Raw genomic sequence first — 15,461 nt, 5'->3', positions numbered from 1 at the left:
CACCTCCCCTTCCCTGCAGCACCAGAAAGAATTGCCGTGAATTAGGTGGAAAGCGGTGCAGTCGTCCCCTGACCTTTCTCCCCTAATCAGAGGGGGGAATCTCCGCTCCCTAATTGCGGGAGTGCTCTGCTGAGTGGTGTCAGGCTCTTCCGTTCATATCTTGCCCTTTATAAAGCAGCTGCCTGAAGGAAGATTGATGGCCAGAAAAAATGAAGTGCAGCGTGTTGCATCTTACTGTTTCTCGGGAGGTAACAAAATGCTCTTTACTATAAAAGCCATTTTCATTATCTGAGCTTTCATCTAATATTAATGACCAGCCCTGGAGAATTAGAAGCGTGGCTGGATTGCAGGCACCGAACTCGCAGCCGTTTGTGCACGTGCCGAGCTTTGCTGACGTCGGTCAGCGGCGTCACCTCGTGCGGTAAGGAGTCTTCCCACCCGGGGCCAAGGGTTTAAGCAGCAGGCATTCAACGCTGGGCGCTGAAACGGGTGGTGCATCACTTACAGCGGCGTGTGCTTTTTTTCAGAGTCAGCTCTGTTTAATATTGATCTAAAATTTAAGATACAGATCAGCGGATAAAGATGAAGGGTTCTGCCGTCCCAGGCCAATTGTAGGTCACGTCCACAGCTTCCCGCTGCTGTTTTATTCCTAATGATTTTCAGCGTTGCACTTACATGTCGACAAATGTGCAGTTTAAAAACATTTTGCAGATGCAAGCCCGTGTAGTAGTTCCCTCCGTGTAGTACAGTATTGCGTCTTCACCCCTGTCCCCGGAGGCGCCTGCATTCATTTCGCTGGGCATAAATGAAACGTCAGAAAATTAACGTTAACTTGTGAAGAAGCCGAGAGATGACGTGCAGGTTTAGGCAATGCTGCTTCTCCAGGTTTGTCCGGTCCTTTCTTGCACCCATTCCTGTACTAACACACCAGGAGCTTTATCGAGACCCTTGCTCTGAGGCCGCACAGGTATAAACCCCGCAGACGCCCGCGCCAGCCCTCCTCCCTGCCAGGCGCTGCGTGCCCTGCAGCTTCCAACGCGCCGGCAGCCCGTCCGTCCGTCCTCGTTTGCGCCGGCAGCCCGTCCGTCCGTCCTCGTTTGCTCGCAGCGTTGTAACAGCCCTTGTGCTTCTCCTGGTTGCGGCTCGTTACACACATCCTGAATGTCCGGTTGGGTTGCCCCAGCACATGGGGTGATTTGGGGGGGGTCTCTCGCCCCGCAGACACAATGCCTCTTGTTAGCTGGGGGCAGCGGGCAAGGCACAGAGCACCCCCCCGCCCACGGCGCCTTTCTTTGGCACCAGGAGGAGTCTCCTCCGCCCCGAGATACGGACATTGTGTTGGGTCTGGCGTCAGATCACGCCTGGTGAGAAATCACTGACTGGTTTTCCAAGGAATTCTGGCATTCAGCCCATCGGCTCCTCAGGAGATAACCACCGTGCCGCCCCGAGGCCCGGGGGAGGCTTTGGCCCTACGGACGTTTGCATGGAAGCTCCGGCGGTGCCCAGCCTGGCTGCTGGCTGCCGTCACCGACGGACGAGGGAGGAGAACCCGTTCCTCTGCGCTCGGTTCCTACTGCGTAGCGAGACGGGCGAGAGAGAGAGATGTTTGTGTCCGGCACGAGCTCGGGAAGAGGTGCTAGTTCTGCCGTGCCCCCGGGAGCAGAGGGGCAGCTCGCCGCTCATCACGCCGCCCATCCCACGCTGTCCGTGCCCCGTGGCCAGGCTGGGGACGCAGAGGGTGGCGAGCCCCGATGTGCGATGGCCGCGGGGCTGGTACAGCGCAGGTGGCAGGTAGCAGGCGTCTCCTGGCAGGAGGGTGCTGGATCTCCAGGGCTTTGCATGGCCAAGCAGAGACCCAGGAGCTTCCCCAAACCTTGTGGCAGATGGGGAAATAATTTCGAGATCGTTCATTTTCCAGTCTCATTCCCCGCCCGCTGCATCATTCCTGCCTGTCTGCATAAGGCACGAGGACTATTTTTAAAAGGCAATTTGGTTTTATTAGTGACAAGGAGATAAACAAACACCCTCAACATTTTGATTCCCCACGGAGATAGCTTTAATTCAAAATCTTTCCATTTATGGGCATAGCCAAAATAGCGTTCCCCAAAGAATGACATTTTCTACATTTTTTCCCCCGGTAGCCTGAGGGCTGGGTGCCTGCGGGGGTGGGGGATACAGGAGAATGAGAATAGATGCTCCCCTTGGAGCCCTGTCCTGTCCTGGGGCTCAGCCCTGCTCCCCGCACACCCCAGGACTCCTCTAGATAGCATAAATCTGTTTTTTCCACTATATAACACTTCTTTCTCAGCCCCTGAGACCAGCGGTCTCCCTAAAGCTCCCAGAAAAGCTTTTGGGGGCTGCACGGGGCAGGAATAAAGGATGATTTTTTTTTTTTTTTTTTTTCTGTGAGCTGGTGATTGTGGATGTTTTAGTCCCCCAGATCAAATCTAACTAGAGAATTTCTGCTTCTACATCTAACTCTGCCGGTTTCCCTTACCCTCAGTACATTTTTTTGTAGGCAGATGTATTTGCAGCAAGAGAGAACTGAACCCATATACCTAATATTTTTCTTACTACAAAAATATTTTTATTTGGAGGGCAGAGCAAAAAATGAGTCCAATTTACACCAATTCTTTCAATTTTTAATAAAGGGGATGGAAGAAATATATAAAGAAATACCGACCGCTTACATTCCTCAGTGAATCACGAGGCTTTCCTGGGACTTGGCTCAGCCCCATTTTATGAGGAGTTAACCAGCGCTTAAAGGCTCATTGTTTGAAAACAGTCCAGAAAGCCCAACAACTTCCGTGCCTTGGTTTGCTCAAGCACTGCTTAACCGCACGCTCTTCTGCGCCCAGACCTGCCTTCACCCACGCCGTGGGAAGCCACGAAGCGCTGTGGCTTTGCCAAGCTGTATTTTCGGGGCAAAATGAGACTTTCTTCCTGAAAACCATTAATGTAAAGCAAACGCATCTGCTTTCCCCACGGCAAGGACGGACTTTTTCTCCAGGATCAGTCACAGTTGCTCCGAGACTCGCCCGTGCCAAACGCCAAGCGTGGGCTGCGTGCGGGGCTGAGGGATGGACGGATGGACGGACGGAGGGCTCGCCGGCCCCGCTCACCGGGGATCTGGGGTAACGTCCAGGGCTTTATGCTCTACCTGCAATTAGTGTTGTTCAGCTCCAGCACGTCTTTGCTTTTCAGCCTTGAGAACACTACGGGAACATTTTCTTTCTACAGATACAATGGGCAATATCTGGGCTGTTAACCTTGCTGCTGGGGTTTAAGGTAAATTCCTTTGGAATCTAGTTTAATGTCTGTTTTAAGGAAGGATAAAAGACAAAGAAAAGAAAAAAAATCCAGCACCCCAAACCAAATACCATTTTAATTTCAATCTGATGAAAAAATAATCCTGTTTGATCCCAAGTGGGAACCAGGGGCTGTTTATTTTCCCCACTTTTTCTTTCAGCCCCAGGTTAACTGACAGAAATATCTTATGCTTCTCCATTTAACCATGAAATGAAAGATCAGGCTGATCTAGATCCTGTCGGGCTCTAGGTGCAAATATAGATGGAAATATATCCCTCAATGCACGTAACACCGAATTTCTCACGGCATGTTTCACCGCCAAGCTCAGAAGTCGGGATCCTGCCTTTGCCTCCCGGCCGCCCCACATGAGTTCGTAGGGAGCAGCCTCGGAGGGCTCTGAGATACTCACCGCCGTGCCTTTCTGTACTTCTGGAGCAGAAATAGGAGACCTTAACCTTTTGCTAACTTTTTTCCCCTCCCAGATCGTTCACATCAGAGACAACAGACGTGACGTTGGCCCTCATTTACTTCTGAGCGCTGGAGCTGCAGGCAGGCTCGCACTCTCCGTACGGAGCCTGTTTGCTTGGGAGGTTCCCAAAGCAGAGACGCAGCCTGGACTTTTGATCAATGATGCACTGTCCATCGCTTTCCCCAAATAATCCCTGCTTGCAACCAAAAAGCTGACTCCCTACTTCCTCAAACACCACGAGCTGTAGTGCTTTAAGGCTTTTATTTTCTTCTAGGTAATTGGAAAGAAAGAGAGAGGAGAAAAAAAATACGTGACCAGGAGCACAACTTCTCAGCCATAAGAGTCTTTCCTTGATGCCAGTGGGCTTAGGGTCAAGGCTTGTGTATCATCTCAGCAATTTCTACCCTGATTTGCCAGGGCTGTACGGTTCTTTCCTCCTCGTGATGGGGAAAGTATATATCCTTTACAATGCAATAATGCCTCTGTCTGATAAAGCAATAAATAATGGGAGATATAACAACACGTGGCCTTTCTGTGCGCCCTGCAGGTTTCGCGTTTGATGTGAATATTTATGCGCTTGATTTATTGCCTGGATTTTCCTCCATTTTGAGGAACTCTCGCCACAGGAGGATGAATCTTCTTTACCTAACGTTGTGTGCATCTGCTGTCCTAGTGCCAAGCGGAGTCACTTGCAGGGATGCAGCACAAAGCAGCAGCGCAATATGGACACAACTTAACAGCCATAATCATACAGAAACCCCACAAACAGCTAAATGCCGAGAGAGGGTGAGGTAAGTTGCACTGAACAAGGGATCAAAGCAGAGAAAAAGCAGTCAATTATGTCCTTTTTTGAGAACTGAAGGTTTAGTTAGCAGTTCTTAGCAGTGTATGGATCAGCAGGTTGTATTGATTCCCAAGACGGGGAAAAGTTCCCAAAGAAAGAAAGGGCTGAGGGGAGGAGCAGCATTGCCATTTCCATTGCGCAGGCAGCGATTGCTATCGCCATGATGTCACAGCCGCGCTGAGGGCACGTCCGAGCCGGGTGCCAGTGCTGACCCAAATGCTCTGCGAGTACCAGCGTGGGAGGAACTATTAATGAGCCCGATCGATACAAAGTCAACCGACGCTGAAGTCACAGCAGCAGCAATGTACCAGGTAGGCATGACCTAAATGCACCAAACGCTAACGTGTAATGTACTTTACATCTCTGCAGAAGGGGGTGGACTTTGCTGTAAGGGCTTGATAAGCTAAAGCAGCACCGTAAACCTTAAAGGACGGCAGGAGAGAAGAAAAGCGCGGAAGTCACAAGCTGAACGTACACAAACGCAAGGCTGAGCTGGCAACAGGACCTGGGATTTGAGCCGCAACCCCACGGACAGCTTCTGCAGCCCCGCGAGCTTCTCCCAAGCTTCACAAGCAGCGAACCCTCGCGGGCCCCGTCCCAGCCGCGTGTGCCAGCACGGAGCCTCAGGCAAGCCCTGGACACGCCGACCCCAAGAGCAGTCGTCTCCCTTCCACAGCTGAATCCCCCTGCCAAGAGGTTCACTCCATATATTTATATACAGATATATTTCTTTGTCCCCAGATTCCAAACACATACAGGTGTACGTATAAACTGTCCGTAGTGCAGAGTATTTGTATGTGTACACAGAGTGGAATAAAGCTCCAGGCCAAAACAGGGAGCAAAGCAGCGTGCTGTGTGTCTGCTTGGAAGGGATGGGACCCCTGAAAGGCACACGAGAGGTTTATGACCCTACGCAAGAGAAAATCTGAGCGCTTGCAGGCAATCTTATTAAAAGCAGACACTCAAGCTTCACAAAAACCCAGACATTAAACTGCTCCGTGTGGTGCACAAACATAAACAGGCTTGTAAATGAAGCCACCCCAAGCTCCGGGCATGAGAGAACTTCCCCAGCTCCGCACGGCTAACCCAGGTTTCCAGCAGAAGGGCCACCTAAGGCAGCGCTGGCTCCGGGGAAATAAGCTGGCTCTTTCCATCAGCTCTAGAGAGGGAATCGTCCCGCCCTTCTCGAGCGCAGGCGTTGCACCGCCAGCCGTGCGAGTGCTGGGTTTTAGCACACCAGACGACTGACATCCACCGGGCAGGCGTGGATGCAAACGGCAGCTTCCCTGCTGAGCTACGTGCCCCATTACTACCCAGAACTGCAGACAGATATTATCTCGGTTTCGGATGTGTTTGACCAGCCAAATGCCTTCGTACAAACTTGCGGAACTGCATATGCGAGTAGGTCTGCCGAGGTCTCTGTGTGTTTAATTGCTTCAGGATTTGTGGAGCTTAATGCCAGCAACCCGGGAAGGGTTTATCTGTAACTTCAGCACGAGCACGAGGGGTGTTATTGTCCAGAACCACACAGGACACGCGTTTCCGCTGTGATGCAGAGGAACAAAAAGACAGATGCAATGAAAAAAGGGAGCAGCGTAACATTTCTATCGGAGGATACCGCAAAGCTAAGCTAGTCCTCGCAGCCCTGTGGAAACCCTGCCGGCCCCAGAACGTTACGCAAAGAGCATCACCACTGTATTTTCCTGTATTTAGCAAGTTGGCTGCGCATTTTTCACACCGTTCTGCGGAAGTCCAACAACACGAGCAGCTGGTGCCTGTTGTACTGACCTGTGCGCTGAGACTTTGCATCCTCGGAGTGACCGAGCTGTGCTAATGTCAGGAAGGAATTTCAGAGGAGTGTTTTTCTAGCATGGCTCTGTTGCAGCAGGTCCTCGACAGCTGCACGTGCGTCCTTCCCCGGAAACGAAAGCCACGAGCGGCAGCGGGATCCCTCTGATTCACAACGCAGGCCAACGCCACGGGAAGCACAGCCAGAGCACACACACAGCCCATGACGTACAGAGACCTCTGCCATACAGATACGCAGAAAGACCGTCCATCCCCAGGGAAAGTGCCGCTGCTTTTGGTTTATTCCTCCCGAATTTGACGTCTGGAGCAGCCCGCACCAATGTATCTGAACTGCAATCTTTACTGCGGCTGCAAAGCAAACTGTATATCCTCAGTTCCACCTCCATGCCCCCCAAAACCCAGCGTGATAGTTGTCTTCATAACGTGGCAGGAAAGCACGCTGGAGTGCAGACGTGAAGCTGTGCTCAGTGAGCTAGCACAGAGGAGGGACAGAATCCCACCTTTCCTCCGGCCGCCGGCGTCCTGGTGGGACTGGGGCGGCTCTGAACGGGTGACAGAGCCCCGAAAGCAGGTCAGGACGTGACTGGGGGCATGAAGATGAAAACTCGTCACGTACCTTTTCCCACCTAAAAGCAGGCGCGGAGTAATGAGGAGCTACGGCTGAGTACGGGACTGAGTGCCTGACCGTCACGCCGTGGCTTTGTGCCATTGGGCTCTACCCCAACGCGCGTGCGGTTACCGGGGAATTTCGTACGACTGCCGCTGGCAACAATTTTCTGTGCAATATACTGTGGAAAAGACGCAGAGATGCCCTCAAAGCATGTTTTTCTCTGCCCTGTGGATAGCTTCTTTTGTTAATAATTTTCTTGAGATAACTGGGCCATCAAATTATTTTGAAGTTGTTCTCAAAGGTGTATAGATACTTCATTTTTTTTTTGCTGACAGCTTTAATTATTCAGCACTGCTGTAGCACCAGATGAAATATAATCACAGGAAACAGCTCCTAACACCACAAATAATAGCCAATTGTGAGGATGGCATGTTAAAATCAGCAATGAAAAACAGCTTAGACTCCCTGACCTCTACCCAGTCAAATCCCACTGTTGCTATAGTTGCTGTTCTAGGAAAAGTGTAATTTCTCTTAGTTGAGAGTCACTTGTGAGAGAAAAGGAAAACATTGCCTTCCCTTGAATCTTTTCTGTGGTCCCAAGTCATTATACCTTATCAGTGGACCGATTACTCATTTACAATACAAAACTATTAAAAAAGGTAATTTTCTGTCGTACCGCACTTGACATACGTTTCCCATTTACTTCCATGGAGACACAGTGACTCTTTAACATCTTGAAAATTCATATGAAATAAAAATAAATTCAAACGAGAGGGCGGTGTGGGCAACGGGCATTCCTCAGAAGAGCTGAACCACCGCAGCACATGCCCTTGGTGGGCAGCCCCACAGCTGCAAATACCAAACTCCCAGTGCAGGAAAAGACGTTTATCACTCTCTGATAACAGGATGCATTCACGCAGCAAAAATTGTTGCAGGTCTCTGGCAGAGGCAGGTGGTTATTCCTGGGGTAGCATCCTCCCACTTTGTCTTCTGCCTGTCTCCCAGAAGACTCGAAAGCAGGACCAGATGCACTTCTTGATCCCCGCGGTGATGGGGAAGGAGCGACTCAATGGCATGGTATCTTCTTTTCATTCCCCTACACTGAGAAGAGGAAAAGGGGGATGATTTAAACAGCAGGGTCATTGCCCAGGGGAAGCCCTCCAAGAGCTGCAGTCCTTTGCGTAAGACAAGTCCTCATGAGGGCTCCTCTCACCCGTGGGGAAAGGCGGTTGCTGGCAGGGGTGGTCAGCGCCAGCCCTCCATGCCGGTCGCACTGACTGCGCTGTGCCTATCCCAGACCCCGGCTGCTGTCGGAGGGGGCTCTCGCTGGTGGACAAAGCCATGTCAGGACAGGCTGCCACTGCCACTTTTCTTCAGTCATGGAGTTTTAGTGGCAGAGGATATGAAAAGTTTCAAAATGCCTGGCAGATTTTTATCTGCGTTTTTTTTTTTTTTTTTTGGTGGCGCTACTCAAAGGCTCAAAGAGCGTGAGGAGTGTGCCCGAGATCCGTGCTGCTGAAAAACCTGTCTCTGGAAACCACCGCTCAATGGTCATGGCTCTCCAGCACGCACCGGGGCCTTTCAGCCTAGGTTGGAGGGACCCTTGACAAGAGGCACTCCGGAGTGTCTGGTCTGATATGCAAAACCACCTGGATGGCAGTGAAAATCTAATTAAAGCCTCCTCTGAGGCACAGCTCCTTATGCCTCACACCGCAGAGTACTTCTTCCCATGAGTAGCACCACAGAAGACGTGCATTACAGCAGCACGACGGAGCGCTTGAGCAGTCTGGCAAAACCCAGTCCTGGTTTTTTTGGACTCCTCTGCCCCCCCACTAGTGTCCCCCCAGCGCAGACCTGGAGGAGGTCCCTCACGCAGCCCCGCAGCCACCTTCTCCAGAGCAAGCATTGCTCCACCAGCCCAGCACACACCTATGGAGACACCTGAAAGCACAGATCACGTTGTGCAACACCTCAGGCCCTTCGGTGTCTTGTCCCCCACCTCCCCGTTACCCCAGAAACAACAAATTCCATCTGGGGCTGCAGGAATTTTTGCCACCAAACATAAACCCGACATTTCTTTTTTATCACTTATGGGAGCTTAAGAAAAATAAAACTTCTACCTTTCTCGCATTTGGGACGAAGCTTTTCAAGTCACCCGAGCCTTTCTGACAAGTTTATGAGATTTTCCTTGGCTTCCTTAAAACACGTGCTGGAAGGCAGAAAATCTAGCCCAGAGCCTTTGGGCACTGCACCCAGGGGGACCGAACACCTCCGAAACGACTCCAAAGTTCAGAAGCGACCCATGCCGAGGAAGTACATCAAAGCTCAAACATAAGTGGTAAAATGGTGCTAAAAGTGCTCCAAAAAAGGTTGCTGAAATTGGGTACGACAGAAGCAGTGGCAGGACCTTTGTCTACACCCAAGGGGATGTAATGAGGAAGGTCAAGGAGCACGGAGCTGGTTGAAAGGAAAAGGGCATCGCCCCAGCTGACAGCGATGCAGGGCTTTATGGCCGCCGAGCCGTCCCCAGGTTCTTCATAAATACTTCTTAAAGTGATTTCCAGTATGGGAGAAGCTAGAAGGCCAGTCTGGAAAAGAATTTAATCAAAGGAAAAATGGAGAGAAGAACGTGGCGAGGAGGAGGACCTCGCCAAATCCCGTGGTAGAAATGTGCAGTCGGGTTCCTGTCTGGCAAAACTCAAAAGTACTGGCTGGGAAATTCACTCAGTTAAGAAGAGAAGGAAGAGTAAGAGTAAGTAATTAAGGTTCACATTATCCTTTGAGTCTGGCATCTGCTTAAATTAGCTCGTTTGATCTCTACTTTCTCCTTTAATCTGAGTAGTTTTGAAAGAGTTATTACAGGACACAGGTCTCCGTTCTGGTTTACCTTTTGCCCCTACTGTTTATCCAATTAATTTATTTGTTGTGCATTTTAAATCCCTTTGTCTGCTTTTACCAATTTTCTCTCCATGCACTGTCTGGACTTTCTACCCGTGCTCTCAGCTTCCTTCCCACACAACGCATTTGGGTCTGGGCTTCTTTTGAATTTATTTATTTTTATAGTAAAGGAATTTCCAAGGCTTTTCTTAAGATTGAAACGGTTCTATCATGGCCAGAGGACAAAGTCAGCCAGGATGCCCCGCAGAGCTGGAACCGGGGTGTTGCGAGGCAGGTATCAGCTCTCTTTGCTCCCCCCCCAGCTCCCGTCTTGCTCTGGCTCCGGTCCCCACGCCCGCGGCTCACCCAGATTTCTGTGTTCCCCTCCCAGCTCTGCAGATTCATTGGGACACTGGATAATTTTAGGGCTGGCCAGAGTGATACACAGCAGGGAACAAAATGTGCCCAAAAGCCAAGTTTTCCACCCGTTCCCATTTGCACCGGAGAGCACGGTGTCTCCGGGAGGGTGGGGTAGGTACCCGCAGACATCGGTTTCCAGGCAGGTGATACGTTCAGACAGCGTTCGGACCTGTTTGGGGTATTTGAACACATGGCAATTTTCACTTTCCAGGTGCCAGAGGTCACTTTCCACCAGGAACAACAGGGTAAGAGTCCAAAGGTTGGCAGCGTTGGGCTCTGCACCCAAAATCCTTCTCTTTCGCCATCCCACTGCTTGCTTTGTGGCAAAGGGCTCTCAAAGCTAGGCGCATTATCAAAGTTAAAATTAGGTCCATTGAGTTTTATTAGCAATTTTCTACTTTGTTAGGGATTTCATGCTGCCCATTAACATTTGTTTTTAATATATTGTTATCACTCATCACAAAAGGCTAACCCTATTAGTTCTTTGCATATTGTATTACAGAAAACAAAGGCGGCCGTGGTGATTCCTCACCCTGCCGTTTTCATGTATTTGCAGACAGCATATTTCTCCCCGCACACTCACAGCCAGCACTGCCCAGGAGTTCAAGGCATGGCTGGTTGGAAAGAGCCACGCAAAACATGCTCGCATGCGTGAAAATGAGAAAATGAGAGGAGATGAGCTCTTTGTAGACAGAGTAGTGAGATGCTCTTTTATGTACAGGAGCATCCTATTGAATCTCATCAAACGTGATGTGTTTCCTGTTAGGATTTTTTTTTAAAAAAGGAAACATTGCCGACAGCCAATAGTATCATATGTAAGTTTGATTATTAACTTAAAATGCAAATAGAGTAATTTTAGTGAAATCACTAATGAAATATCTATGGATGCCTAATTGATTCACCCCCTACTAAATACTACAAGGCATTTTCTACAGGAGACATTCGTGCTTGTGCATACATTTACACAATGCATCGAACGCAGCATTTAAAAAGGAAGCATAATGCTCTTGCTCGTTACGAGCAGAGAATGTAGGTCAGACTTTTGGATATATATCCATGATCTCGAAACGCTTCTTTTTCACCCTGGAATCTACTGTGGGGTATAAAACAGTAACCTCAAGAGATGACCATCAGTGATAACCTCTCCAAGAGGTGGACTGTGCTGCTCAGAATGGGAACTGGTACCTCCTTGTGCTACATCTACCACGTTGAGCCCTGTGTTAGTAAACAGGTACCTGTTATTAAAATGTGTGAATGAATCACTAGGGTATGCTGCACTATCTCACCAAAAAAGGGCCAAATGTTTGTCCTAGGCAGCAGAGCAAGTTTTCATCTTGCTGGTGTATTTGCATTCAGAACTTTTAGGTTTCATAATGCCGTTTTCGCTTCCACATCTGGGACCACATTAACATGGCTTCCATTTAATCTAGGGACTATCAAGAGAAAGAGAAAGGGGTATATCTTCACATAGCAGCTGTGAAATTACCCTTATCCTTTGATATATTAAAATTGAAGTGCTGTTGTCATGGAGATATTTTCCATGCCACTCCGTGATTGGCCGTCTGAATTCACTTTCCTTTGGGTTTTCCAGCCTAATTAACTGTTATATTTTTGCCGGCAGAGAGGAAAAACCCACATGAACGGGTTTTGGTCTGTGATTCCATCCCTTATGGAGCAAATTTCATTTTTGTATACTACTAAAGGCAAAATGCACGTGCGGCTTGTATTCACAGTGCAGAAAATGCAGAAATGCTCAGGCAGGAGTCAAGCGTTATCAGGTTTGAACACACAGCTGTTATTTACGTCTCCGTAACACGAAGCAGTGCAACCCCAGTTAAGGCTACACGTTACACGTTACCAAGGCAGAGCAAGGCGACGATGCGGGTGGTGGCACCGTGACGGCAGGCGAAGGCGGGCAGGGCAGCAGCAGCAAACCCGGGCACACCACGAGCCTCCTTCGCTGCAGCCACCGCAATGGGGCGAGCTCAATCTGCACCGAAACGACAGCTCTACCTACGCCGGCGGCACTTCTGACACCGACGGACAAATTCAGGATTCAGGTGACAGAAAAGGACCTCTGGGCAGGCTCCAAAGCAGACCTCTGCCAATTCTAAAAATATTGTGTTTACCCGTGCCTTTGTTTTCCTTGCCCTTGTGTCGCTGGGCTCTCCAAAATTTATTTTAGAGTTCAAGGATGACCAAGCCTGTCGGAGTTGGAGAGTGGGCAGGAGCAACCTTAAGTTTATATCCCCACAAAATTTCAGGCTGCCTGTATCCTTCCAAGCGCCAGGTAAAATAAATCAAACACCCGCCCGCTCAGGTGCGGTTTGAAGAAAACGCCTGGTGGTACAGGTTCATCCTCCCCACTCCCTGGTGATGTGGTTGATAACAAATTCGAAGCTAATTTATCTGCTGCCATACGGTCTGCAACATGGACAGGCCTTGAGATCAGCTTCCCTTATGTTTTTCAAATTAAAGCGTCTTTGATGTAGTTCTCTTCCTGCCTTTGAACATTTGGAGTCCATTGGCAATGAACTGAATGATTTGGTACTAAATAGACTCCCCTCTCCTTCCCCCCCAAGAGACTTAGCATCAGGTCTTAATTTACTAATGGACTGTAGACATCCATTAACGTAGTAATTAATTCAGCGCTAAAGTGCCTGTAAGATGGAACCACGCTGAGTGCACGGGGAAAAAAAATTACAAGTGACGTCTTCCCAGTAAGCATCACAGGGCTTGGGTGGAAAAGTTAATTTAACAAAGAAATAATGGTGTACTTTATTCCTCATCTGCAGCTCTGTGTCTAATTACAGCATTTGACAACAACCCTATACGCAATTCTGAATTTTTGGACAGGGGTCGGGTTTTCTCCATCTTTCAGAAATTAAAGATGGAGGTGGCTCGCGCCAGCGTAAGCAACTGCAGCTCCCCGTGAGCTTGGCAGAGCATCGCCAGCAGCGTGGCAGGGTCCTGGCTCTCGTCCCGGCTAACGAACCGCACCGTGAAGCCGGGAGCCTCCAAGTCAACACCATCAGCTATCGCGTCTCAGCCACAACAGTAACGCAGATGGTTTTGTGCGCACACCGCCCTGTCGGCATCCCACATCAACGTTGTCCAAGAGCAGCCCGTCCTGCAGCCTCTGGGCTAGCGGCGCGTTCCGTTGCTCCCTCTAGATCTGCCTTTGGGGTTGCTGGTGAAGGAGGGGGGTTCCAGTGCCCGGGAATATGTCCTCAGCTTCGCCAAACCTCACCATCGCTCCTCCAAAGTGAAGCCGAGTATTTGTCGCGTTGGCGCGCAGCTGTTTTGTTGGTATTTTAAAAAGACAGAACGGGCGTTCCTCACATTTCAGATTCCCTCTGCTGATTGAAATTAGCCGCCGTCCTGAAAATAATTGCTGCCAGTGGCAATTATTACAATTTAAATGTTTACTAATGGTTTGCAATGCCCAGACTAAGCTAGGCGTCATGTGCCGGGTCATGAATGAACTTAATTAGGCATTATTTAGAAGTATGTCTTGGTTCATAAATTAAACACCTTTCCAGCTCTGTTCATTTGTAAGGTATCCATTGCATTCAAACAAGAAAGACAAAAGAGCAACAGAGCAGTTTTCACTTAGAACCATTCAAAGCACCACGAAGCAATCAGAATTTTTTTTTTAAATGCTAGATTACCTATTTTAGGAACAGACAAGCCAATTTAAATAAACACACCAAATTAATGAGGCATAACGACTACGTGAGTTCAGGGCTGGCTAACCCGAGCTCTTCAATGGATTTCACGTGGTAGCGTTTCATTTGGATGAAGAAGCTGGGCTGCAGAGGATACCGCAACCTTGAAACAAACCTGCACCAGGTTATTATTGCCGGGTTTGTGGGTGCTGTTGATACCTGTGCATGTGGCTTTTATCATCACTCGTGCTTCAGCTCAAAAGAGCACAAGCATGCTCTGGTCCTGCACAAGATTACCAGTAAAGCGATTGCTCCTAACTGGTAAAATGGTGCAGGCAGTGACTATGTACCACGGTTTGATCGTGCCAATTGGACAAGGATTTCGTAAGGGTATCTCATCCCACGCTGTTGCTATGAAGGGATGACGCGTGCACGTCAGTCTCCGCGTTGCCTGTGATGCTCCTTGACTGCTGGAGCAGCATTAAGAATTACACAGAGACAGGGATACATGCAACCAAGTATCTGTTGATGGTTTATCAACAAAAGCAACGTTAGTTGTGTTATGCCTTGTTCGGTCTCGGTATTGATCGCAAAGTGACACTCCAGATGTGTAAACAGCTTATCTGCAACAGGGAAAAGGTTTCCTGAGCTGAGAAGTTTTATGGCCGTCCAGTGCCAGCTAAATGGTCCGTCTGCCTCCGAGCCCCACCGTGAGCATGCCCTGGTCTGCTTCCAGCTAAATCCTTCATGAACGTCTTTGCCTTCAAGTCCGTGCTTCCTTTTAAAAACAGGCGAAGGAGTTGCATGTGCTGTGGGCTTGTAGGTGTACGGAATAGGTGCAACCGCACTGTTTGGATGGGGATGGAGAACCGTTGTTACTGTGCACCTTGGCATGGAGAGCGTCATTTGTTCAAGAAATTCAGCTACAGTCTTACTCAGAGAACACGGTCTCACGGGCTTCAGACAAGGTATTTTGGAGAGGGCCGTGCTGTTGTCTTCTCAGAGGGCGGCTCCTGGACCTGGCACTGTGCTGCTTCACCTCGCTGCCCGCCGCACCTTGCCTGGGAGAGCCAAGGGCAGGCACCAGCCTCCCCGGCCGAGCTCTCTGTTCCAGACGCCAGCGGCATTTCCAGTGATGGCTGGGCACCCTCGCCTCCCACTTATCACGGAGTGCCATCCAGCAGCAGGGACTTCCTCCCTCTCTGCGTTAATTCTACGCTGTAACAAAAGTAGCTCAGCTCCCAAGAACGCATGTGACTTCAAAGCTCTCGTGATCCATGCGTGTCATAGTCCGTTAGGCTAGAGATCCGTTTGTCAGTCAGCGCTGATAACGGCGGTGCTCGCTGCACAGAGCGTTATCCTTGTCGGGAGATGGCACGTCATGACTATGCATGTGAGAGGGTGAGCATGCTTGGTACAAATGTATTTACATTAGATGGGCTCTGACAAGGACTT

The 15,461-nt window shown here is 49.6% G+C and overlaps 1 protein-coding gene across 1 annotated transcript in view; it reads right to left on the bottom strand.

The window, feature by feature from the left end:
- Positions 1–5,936: 5,936 nt before the first annotated feature.
- The window catches only part of LOC129213293 (uncharacterized), a 152,805-nt gene continuing 143,280 nt past the window's right edge, over positions 5,937–15,461 (bottom strand). Inside the window, exons 5-6 of the mRNA XM_054843080.1 lie at positions 6,411–8,142; positions 5,937–6,167 (exon numbers count right to left, since the gene is read on the bottom strand). Coding sequence (XP_054699055.1) covers positions 7,954–8,142 — 189 coding nt within the window. The 3' untranslated portion in view covers positions 5,937–6,167; positions 6,411–7,953. The remainder of the gene's footprint in view (positions 6,168–6,410; positions 8,143–15,461) is intronic.

This window comes from Grus americana, chromosome 15 (genome assembly GCF_028858705.1).
Source record: "Grus americana isolate bGruAme1 chromosome 15, bGruAme1.mat, whole genome shotgun sequence".
In the NCBI taxonomy this organism is placed as follows: domain Eukaryota; kingdom Metazoa; phylum Chordata; class Aves; order Gruiformes; family Gruidae; genus Grus; species Grus americana.
Note: the sequence above shows the minus strand (reverse complement) of the source record. Positions and strands in the feature narration are given on the sequence as shown.